Raw genomic sequence first — 11,062 nt, forward strand, 5'->3', positions numbered from 1 at the left:
GTATACCAAAATAAAAGATAGGTATATCATATATACATGTACACTGTGAAATCAGAATTTTTTGTGGGATCCCTATTTTCGTGGTTTCCTGACAAAACACCATGGGTACATGAGGTTTTGGGTTATGAGTACCCACTCAAATGTAGAGTTGCTTTATATCAAACTTGTAATTATTTAGTGGACCAATACATTCGTGGATGAAGATTACCCATGAAATCAACGAAATTTAAAACCTCATGATAATTAGTAATTTCACATTATACATTTTTTTCTTCAAAATTCATTGATACAAGCATCAAACAATAAAAGAATATGGTACATTTAAAACAAAAATAACATCTTTGTATGCATGTTCATGTGTAAAATATTAATAAAATATCAATATGCTGTAATACAAATATCATAACAGCATTTGAAAAATTCGGATATAATTTACAATCAATAGCTGTACTGCATGTGAATATACTGTTTAGTTTTTGGAAGGATTTTATTACAGTCATTCATTCATCATTCATGGATGATAAAAATGGTCAGAGATTGTATGTAATTTGAAATATTCTAATATTCTAATTTTAAGACCAAAACTCCTAAACATTTCAAGTATGTTACGCCATTTTTGCTAATCGATGTCTTACCTGGATAAGTAGAACAGACAATCTCGTCGTAGCCTTGGGTAGCTACAACGCCAGCGTGTATGGCCGTCACACTTTCGCTGCATGTCTGTAATGTTAAATCAGAGATGTGGACGAATGGACCTGAGACAGGACTTTACAGCTTAATTTATGAAAGCTTTTAATTGAGAACAGGTTTTTTTGCGTGAGCTTAGTCACATGTAATTTTTATTTCTTACTTTGGTAATAGTAAAAGAAATTAAAGCTTACAGTGTAAAAGTAAAAATGCTTTCAATTTTTTTTTTTTTTTTTTTTTTTTTAAATTTTAATGGAAAGCTATTAATGCAATGACAGATTGTGAATTATCTAAATTAACTATGAGATCTACTTAAGGATCTCTGTACCACTGCCAAAAACTTTAACCTTAAGATTATAAACTTTTCCATCCTGACTATAGCTTTGATAAATCATTTCTGAAAAGAAAACCAATATACCTTGTGCCTAGGACTTTCATGAAAAATAATAAGGATGGAAAAAATATATATACCACAGGAGTGTTCTGATTGTAAAAAAATCAGCGGGGCAAGACAAGGACTTGAACCCTGGACTTCAGATTGTTTTACTATTTCTGTAACCGATTGAGCTACCTGGTCAATCAAAGTGTACAAGCCTAAAGTCTGCTACAGTAATATCCATGAGGAAGTTAAGGGGAGGTTACTGTATATAGAAAAAATGGCAGTGCAGTGGGACAGGGATCCTTAAGGAATAGTTTCCTATTTTGGTTATGAGACGATTACTCCAGTTGAGTAAACATGTAAAATGAACAGATCATGAAGCCATCTATGACATGAAATAGCAAAATGTTCCTTATATTTACAGCAATTACTCAGCCCACATTTACTACGGCTGATATCACACAAATGTGTTCCCTTTGTGTAAAAGTTTTATAATTTTGTCGATGAGTATTGTTGTCTAGGTCATGGAAACTTGTCACGTTCTATGGTAAGTTTATACGAGATGATAACTCCAATTTACCTAAACAATATTTACATCGAGTGAATGTCAGTGTTGATACTACAAACTGTATATCTAACATAACTTGATTTATTTCAAATATTAGGTAGCAAATATGTGAGTGTAACAAAATAATGACCCAAATGACCTAATGTGATGGCTTTGTTTGTGTGTTTGTTAGGGGTTTAACCTCCTCACAACAGCCAGGGTCTTCAATGTCCCCTAAACAAAAGACAAGGGAGAAATCCCTCCCAATTCTGCAGAGGGTGGGGGACATATAAGTCGCCTCTTACGCTCATGCATGGGATACAACAGGCCTATTCCCTGAATCTGCACAGGATTAATGTGACGGCCGTAATTGAGATAATTACATGACTGTATCTGTGAACTGGTTCCTCCGACTCGTCGTAACTGTAAACCTCCACCTGGCCGTCATCTCGTCCCAACAACAGATCAAGGACGCCATCCGCCGTGATGTCAAAGTTGTCCATACACATGACACCTACAACAGACCCGTTGTTTATAAACAACACCAACAACAGGCCTAGTATACCAACAGGCCCAGTATCCCGTCGAGGAAACAAAATTTAATGCTTGGAACAATCTGATACTTTTCATTGATAAAATGAATTTAATTAAGCAATCAGGAAGATATCTCCATATTAAACACAATTTCACAAATGAAGGGAGATAACTCTGACAAAAATCACGGCGTAAGGTAGCATGTAACCTTAAGGGACCTACAAAGCAAGCAGTTATGTATTTATTAAGAGTCAAAATAGTTACAAGTTACAACCTACCTCCATTTCTCTTTTCATTAGGCAATTCCCACTTGTGCGATGGGCATAATCTTCAATATAAAAGATAAGTGACATAAATATTTTTTGTAGAGAGTCAGAAATGAAGGAGTTAATGTATTAAACCGTTAAAAGTTCACACTTTCTTTCTCCTAAAAGCCTCTAAATATTTGTGGGCAAAGTCACACGTTTGAGTTCATTCAACATAAATGCATTACACATTTAGCATGAATTATCACCTGATACTGGATATTCATTCAGCTACAAGGTACCAATTACAGGACCCGTATTCAGTCAGCTACAAGGTACCAATTACAGGACCCGAATTCAGTCAGCTACAAGGTACCAATTACAGGACCCGCATTCAGTCAGCTACAAGGTACCAATTACAGGACCCATATTCAGTCAGCTACAAGGTACCAATTACAGGACCTGTATTCAGTCAGCTACAAGGTACCAATAACAGGACCCGTATTCAGTCAGCTACAAGGTACCAATTCCAGGACCCGAATTCAGCCAGCTACAAGGTACCAATTACAGGACCCGTATTCATTCAGCTACAAGGTACCAATTACAGGGCCCGTATTCAGTCAGCAACAAGGTACCAATTACAGGACCCGTATTCAGTTAGCTACAAGGTACCAATTACAGGGCCCGTATTCAGTCAGCGGCAAGGTACCAATTACAGGACCCGTATTCAGTTAGCTACAAGGTACCAATTACAGGGCCCGTATTCAGTCATCTACAAGGTACCAATTACAGGGCCCGTATTCAGTCAGCGGCAAGGTACCAATTACAGGACCCGTATTCAGTTAGCTACAAGGTACCACTTACAGGGCCCGTATTCAGTCAGCTACAAGGAACCAATTACAGGGCCCGTATTCAGTCAGCAACAAGGTACCAATTACAGGACCCGTATTCAGGCAGCTACAAGGTACCAATTACAGGACCCGAATTCAGTCAGCTACAAGGTACCAATTACAGGACCCGCATTCAGTCAGCTACAAGGTACCAATTACAGGACCCGCATTCAGTCAGCTACAAGGTACCAATTACAGGACCCGCATTCAGTCAGCTACAAGGTACCAATTACAGGACCCGCATTCAGTCAGCTACAAGGTACCAATTACAGGACCCGCATTCAGTCAGCTACAAGGTACCAATTACAGGACCTGTATTCAGTCAGCTACAAGGTACCAATAACAGGACCCGTATTCAGTCAGCTACAAGGTACCTATTACAGGACCCGTATTCAGTCAGCTACAAGGGACCAATTACAGGACCTGTATTCAGTCAGCTACAAGGTACCAATAACAGGACCCGTATTCAGTCAGCTACAAGGTACCTATTACAGGACCCGTATTCAGTCAGCTACAAGGTACCTATTACAGGACCCGTATTCAGTCAGCTACAAGGGACCAATTACAGGACCTGTATTCAGTCAGCTACAAGGTACCAATAACAGGACCCGTATTCAGTCAGCTACAAGGTACCTATTACAGGACCCGTATTCAGTCAGCTACAAGCTACCAATTACAGGGCCCGTATTCAGTCAGCTACAAGGTACCAATTACAGGTACCAATTACAGGTACCAATTACAGGGCCCGTATTCATGAAACTGTTCTCATGCTCAAGCATCGTTTTTTTGCTCCAGCCTAATTTCTTGTTTCAGTTATATATTGATAAAAAAATCTTACTTTTTCAATGATTTGGAAAAAATATGAAAAGACATCAAGCTGAATGCTTTTTTCAATGTTTACATTTGACCTTTTGATTGTTTTACATGATTTAAGTGAGTAACAAGAACACTGATTTGAGCACAGAATCCATGCTCGAGCATGAAAACGGTTTCATGAATACGGGCCCTAGTGCTGAACCAGTACAAAGGTCACAATATATTAGGGCTGCAACGATATGTCGTATATTATCGAATCATGACACTGACAGAAAAGCAACATTTCAAGTCTTCTTTTTCGCTTTATTGACACAACAAAATAAAAAAAGCTTTCCTTAACTTTTCCTCGCTTTTTGTGAAAAATAACTGACAGATTTCTGAAGAAAGAGTTGTTTGACTTACCTGCTTATCTGTACCAGTCCCACTCTGCCATCAGAAGTCCCGTACAATATCTCGTTACCATCCTCTCCTGTGGAATAATGATGTCCATAGTCTAACATTACAGCTCTAAATACAGTGAAGGTACAATGAAATCTCTCTACACAGAACATCACAACCAGGTTTAGAATTGACAGGTTTCTGTTTTATACATATTCCTTAATACAAAGAAACACTAAATGAAGAAACTAGCCAGAGGTCTATAGAGTCTATACAATAACCAACGTATGTGATCACACAATAAATTAAATTTAAACCCAAGGCGATTGACCTGGTAAAAAAGTCCCTTAAAGTAATTTTACTTCATATTTTCTAAACTCTGCAAACATCAGTCATTTATTATGTTCTATATATTGCCAATTTTATATCATCATTGCAGCTAATATTGAAAAATAGTCGGAGTCACCTTACGTGATCTGTCTTTCATCTTTAAACATCCTTAGTTTGGGCAGGTAGATAAATCATTTCATTTTACATGTATATGACAAATTTAATTCCACAACCCTTAGAACCAGGATAGTATGAAGTGATTGGACGGGAGGGGATTTGGGGTGGAGATGATTGTCTTTTTTAACCCAACCATCATTAGATCAGATCATCTCCCCCCCCACCCAACCCTCTTGTCCAATCACTTCCATTATCATCTAGATCTGTGGGTTGTAGGTAAACTTACCTGCTCCATCACCGTATAGCTGTAACACAGTCGGAGGACCAGGCACTTCCACCTCGTACAACAGCTCCGATTCCTGTACAGGAAACGAAATATTACAGCAATTAGTTATCAGCATCAGAGGCTGTGGTGTGCTGGTAGGTGGGGGTTCATTTCTGGCTGACAGTGGCCGTAATTGTGTTAGTCCTCTACATACGAAGGTGAAAAAACCCTTTGCAGATACTGTTTATCTAGGGACAGCCCTGGGTGAAAATAATGCTAGTAGTTGTTCCAATTTATGTCACATTTTAATTTATGAATTTGAAAAAGAACTATAATAAAGGGCAGCAGAAAAAATTGAAACCAAGTGAGCAGAGGCTCACATCGATATAGCCCAAACACTAGCCCACCCCTTGCCACCCTCAATCCTCTCCAACTCACTTTGCTAGTGACATTTGACCCTTTAACCTTTGACCGATGAAAACCAAAACCTAATCAGGTGAAGAACTGAATATTACCAAACCATGATGTTAATAAATATGAACTAAATGCGTTCAATGGTCCATGAGATATTTTCTACACAAGATGTTTACTACCGGCAAACACACAGATGCACACATGGATGGAGGCACTGACATGGTGAATGCTATAACATACCCCCCCCCCCCCCCCCCCCCTTACTAAGTGCGGGTATAACAATATTTAGACATTCTTAAATACATACACTTACTGTATTCAACCTAGTAAATGTCCCATCTTTTATAAGCGCCCTTATCCTTTTTCTGGTCGGAGCATCTGATACTTCACAATCTTTTATCAAGGGATCTGTCTATTGATCATTATTGCTGTTTTTGGAAAATTTGAAAATGTCTGAAATTTTCTTATTCTATAAATTATAACTGATGGCCTTATAGGGTCAAATAATGTATGTCAAAAATCTTTATTTTCAGATTCATTGGTACACACCTGGAGAACTCGGAGCACACGATCCTGACAAGCAAGGATAGGGGTGATTTCCGGGTTCCGGTCCATCGGCAGACAAACAATATCCGAAATCTTGTCACCAGATTGGAAATAATTTGTGTCTTTACAATCATGATACTGGTTATACACAAAATTGCTACATGTCAATAACTCAGATCCTTCGACGTATCTGAAATACGAAACAGAATACATCATAGAGTATATACCGCACATACATGTACATTTTATATTGTGGTTTTCTTTACATGCTGGTACTTGAACCTCTACGGAAGGATACCCGCCAATCATTTACTTACCAGAATATAAGTGTTGGGCTCTTGGTTTATACATACTGTGTAAAAGTCAGTTCTGTTTGCATTAAGAGATTTATAACAAACAGAACCACACACCGTTTATCAGATTGTCCTTGACCATGCAGATAAGTGCTATTGAAATTTTTGTACCAATAATTTAAATAAGTTAAGATTATATATGGCAGATTTTTCTATAAATAATATAGAATTGGTAAAGTCGAAAAGATTTAATCTTTAATCTGTGTTTTCAGATGTTGATACATTGAACTTAATGTTTAGCTTTATTTTAATGCAAATTATTCAATTTTCATTTCAGGACTTTAATTCGATATACTATCATAAAAATTTCACTTGTAAAAACTAATTTCAAAATTCAACACCCCAGAAAGGTTGTTTGGTTGTGTTATCAGACAGACTCTGGAATCCACACATGCAGTTAATGTAACATAAATTGACATTTTTCAGCAAATGTAGACTTACATGGATTGAATGGGTTCCGACAGGTTAGTGTCAAACTTTAAAAAATTCTTCCCTTTCTTTGTAAATCCATTGATTTCAGAACCAACTGCGAGAAAAATTCGCTCACGAGTTCCACCAATTGGTCCTCCAAGTTCTATCCGATTGATTTTCTTCGAAACATTTGTCTTGAATACATGCTACAACAAGGAAAACTTTTTAAAAACTGTCCAATCTATATCAATAGATCTAGATATACTACACATCTTAACTAAAAGTGACAGCTTTTCTATGAAGCCAAGATACATAGAATAAAATATTAAGCAGGGCTAAGATGACAACTTATATTACAGCTAGATATGGTACACCTCACAATGCCTTTCTTATGACACAATAGGTATCAAAAATATATTTTCTTCCTCCAGAAATTACACTCTATCTACCATGGTATTAGTTCTATCTTTATGACAATACAACGTTTCCAAGGTACAAGTTTCCAGAATAAAAGTGACGTATATTGGTGGTCACCTGGTACATTAGCTGGGCCTGGCATATACTTCTGGTGTAAAAGTAAATCAGTAGCAAGCTAACTTCATCGAAAAAAACCATGGGTGAATTCGAAAGAAAACATTTTCATTTATTAATATTGTTACTTAATATGATGCTAATAATTTGATTAACACATTTTTTGAAAAGTCAGTTGAAATGTATTTCATATTTTAAATGTCTCCAGTTGTTTTTGTACATGTATAACAATATACACAAACCTGTGGTTCTCCTTTCTTCATTCCTATACACTGAAACAAGCCCTCCTGATCGCCGATCACAACCTTCAATGACAACAAACTTATCATAACTTGTACCATGCTTATTTTTTAACAAAATTTTAAGATAGTATACATTATATCAATTTATCCTCAATGTTTTCTTGTGATGTCATCTCACGACACTGATCAGTATAAACTTACCTTTTGTGATTTCCCTAAGACAGGTGGCAGGAGACACATACATTTTTGTGAGGTTGCTCCAGCCTGGAATGAAATGCATCTATTAAAATGCAAACTAGAATCAAACTCATTTTTGGCAAGTATACTATACTAACATTTCAATCCAGTACTTTGTTTGGTTTTTGTCTGCTGTAACATCCTATTTACAAGTATAGAAACTACCATTCCAATTAACCAAACTTTCAAACTAGTGGGTGTGAAGCAGTCAGTGTCAGTGTAAAAAAGGCTGACTGACAAAATGCTCTAAATCATAGTATTGCACGCTCCTTGGGGAAACAAGAATAACAACCAAAGGTATGATGATCGAATACTCCTGCAAACAATTAAGTTTTCTGTGATACATTCATCCTCGATACTCCAGGGGTTATGCTCACTGTCGCTCTCTGCACCCAAAGAATATATCATAGCAAAATCTAAGGTAAAGTCTGCACCCCCTTGTTGACAAGACAAGAACTTAGAAGACTAGTTTGATCCTTTGTGTACATCAAAAGAACCTTGTGGTTGTGTAACGGTAAAAGTGACAGGCTTCGAAGTCAGGGGTCCCTCCTCTTCAGGCTTCAAAGGACAGGTGTCAGCATCACTTTTGCTGTGACATATCCAAGGGGTGCAGAGAGTGAAAGAGAGCGTAACCCTGGAGTAGCCCAAGTTTCCTCTGGCCCTAACACCAGACTTAGACATTTTGACATGTAGATGTCTGGTGTGGGGCCAGAGCGTACTGCTATATGAAAATGTGGAATTCTCCCCCCGACACTGTTTGGTATTGGGGGGGGGGTACTAATCAACAAAAAGACGTGGTCTGGAAATCTTCTTAACAAGAATAATATATCCCATTTTTGGACTGCATCAGTACGGTTTGTTGATTAGTCACCCCATAACCTACTCCAACAGTGTTAGAGGTTTACACAGTGAGATACTTTTGACAGGTGCGGGTCGCAGTCGGCAAAATCCTATCCGATAGAAAAAAGGCCGACCAGCAGCGGAGTTCCCATAACCTACAAAAATGGTGTTCGCTCAGGTGGGAAATTTTGAACGATTAAAAATCAAAGACTCTATACCAATGGAATTTAGCAGCTGTTGGTGATTATAAGAGCTGATTTGGATCAATAAATAATCCATTTATCGATATATGTGAGGTATGTGTTGTGTCATAGTAGTTTTGTTGTCAGCACCTCATAACGCTCTGATACCAAACAGCGTCGGAGAATTCCCTGTTTTCATATAGCAGTGAGCTCTGGCCCCACACCAGACATCTGTAGATCAAAATGTCTAAGTCTGGTGTAAGGGCCAGAGGAAACTCGGGAGCCCTACTCTTAGAGAATCGAGGATGCAAAGCATTATAGATACAACGAAAGAAGTTAACAAAATTGGTATATGTCAGATTATAGAAATCATATCGTCTGGCAAAACGTCATTAATATATTCTATAACCTCAATAGCAAAACAACCAATGCCTGAATCAACTTTGTTTATGAGTAGTGTCTACTTCTACTTATATTTCTACATTATAATAACCGCCTTCAACAAGTTGAAGATTATGTTATTTGGAGATCATTGCATAAGGAGGGAAAAAATAAATAAGTAAATAGCTATATAATTAAATAAATAAATGAATAAATAGGGATTTATGGTAATTTAGCTATGGCGGATTTGAAGGCAGTTATTTGATTAAGTTCACAGATGTCTGGAGGGAGGCAGTTCCAATCAGATATTGTTCGTGGGAAGAAGGTACTTGAAATGAATGAGCATGGGCATGCCTGGTGAGACGTGATGGGGACTTTAAGATGTCCATGGATATGGCTAATTGGTTGTGTACAATCTTATGGAAGGTACTTAGGCACATATCCTTGCATCTTTTTTCTAGTGAGGGCCAGCCCAGCGTATTCAGCATGTCACCAACGTACGCTGGACAAGTTCCGGTGCCTGTTTGTGACATACCGAGCAGTTCTACGTTGCACCATTTCTATTTGTTAGATGTCTGTCTTATTGTCGGGGCCCCATACAGTACATGCATATTCAAGAGATGGTCTGACGAGGGCTTTGTATGCATTTTCCTTGAGAGATGTGGAACCTATTTTAAGATTTCTACGAAGATAGCCTAGGGTGGAGTTGGCTTTTGCACAGTCTTTATTTATGAGTGTCCCACTTGAGGTTAGATTGAATGTTAAGGCCCAGATATTTGGCATCATCTTCATGTTGGAGCGAATGACCATTTAAAGTGTAATGGAATTTGACAGGGGACTTATTTCTAGTTATTGACATGAAATTACACTTGTCAGGATGGAATGACATTTTCCAGTTGTCTTCCCACTGTGCAAGTAATGGAGTGTATATTGATTTCATTTTTTTGCGGCTGGATGTTACACAGAGGATATTTCCAATGGCATCTGGTCCTGTAGATTGCAACAATTGCACTCACACCTGCAAGTTATGTTGTAGATAATAGAAGGGAAAACATTATTGTTGTTTGGAAAAAGTTGATTTGGGCAAAGGACATTGTATAAGACATCGTCAAATATTTCTTTTCTCTGTGTACTACAGTTAATGTCGAGGCTTTCATTGCATTTGCCATACCAGATACATATGCATAAACGCTTAATCAATGTCAAACCTGCATGTAGTCCACTCGTGTTAAATTTAATTCCATCATTTTGACTGCTTTGATGGGTAAAACCGACACCGGAAGTTCTGTTGGAATGTATATGTCATTCGGAGTAAATCACTGGGGGAAATCGTGAATAAATTTGTCATGATGATAATTATATTGTTGCTAATGATTTTTAACACGTATGAGTTAACAATAATTTATCACATTAATTTAGAATTATTTGTATGTAAGTTTATATATACATTTCTGCGGTAAATCGGATGTTGAGTGCCCTTATCGACTATATGCTACTGCGTAGGCAACCGAACTATTTATCGCTTAGGTTGGCCTGATAATAGTGTAGTTCGTTTAATGAAGCTTCTGAAAGCAACATCAGATTACTAGGTCCAGAGACGTATAATACGTCTCTGGTCCAACATTATTTTATAAGCGAGCAACTCGGGTCTAACCGTCTGGATCGCGAATATTTGGTACAGATATGACAAAAGGAAGTTTTAATTAGGCTAATTGAACCAGAGAAGTTAATATACAA

At 37.6% G+C, this 11,062-nt stretch overlaps 1 protein-coding gene across 2 annotated transcripts in view; it reads right to left on the reverse strand.

The window, feature by feature from the left end:
* Positions 1-10,623, reverse strand: part of LOC110447191 (Bardet-Biedl syndrome 7 protein homolog) — a 28,852-nt gene extending 18,229 nt beyond the window's left edge. For both annotated transcript variants that reach the window (XM_021492729.1, XM_021492728.1), the window contains exons 1-10: positions 10,534-10,623; positions 7,887-7,949; positions 7,686-7,748; positions 6,943-7,118; positions 6,152-6,338; positions 5,210-5,282; positions 4,501-4,567; positions 2,426-2,475; positions 1,997-2,127; positions 636-720 (exon numbers count right to left, since the gene is read on the reverse strand). In XM_021492729.1, the coding sequence (XP_021348404.1) occupies positions 636-720; positions 1,997-2,127; positions 2,426-2,475; positions 4,501-4,567; positions 5,210-5,282; positions 6,152-6,338; positions 6,943-7,118; positions 7,686-7,748; positions 7,887-7,949; positions 10,534-10,572 (934 nt within the window). In that variant the 5' untranslated portion in view covers positions 10,573-10,623. The remainder of the gene's footprint in view (positions 1-635; positions 721-1,996; positions 2,128-2,425; positions 2,476-4,500; positions 4,568-5,209; positions 5,283-6,151; positions 6,339-6,942; positions 7,119-7,685; positions 7,749-7,886; positions 7,950-10,533) is intronic.
* Positions 10,624-11,062: the final 439 nt, after the last annotated feature.

This window comes from Mizuhopecten yessoensis, unplaced genomic scaffold, assembly GCF_002113885.1.
Source record: "Mizuhopecten yessoensis strain PY_sf001 unplaced genomic scaffold, ASM211388v2 scaffold3229, whole genome shotgun sequence".
NCBI classification, from domain to species: Eukaryota; Metazoa; Mollusca; class Bivalvia; order Pectinida; family Pectinidae; genus Mizuhopecten; species Mizuhopecten yessoensis.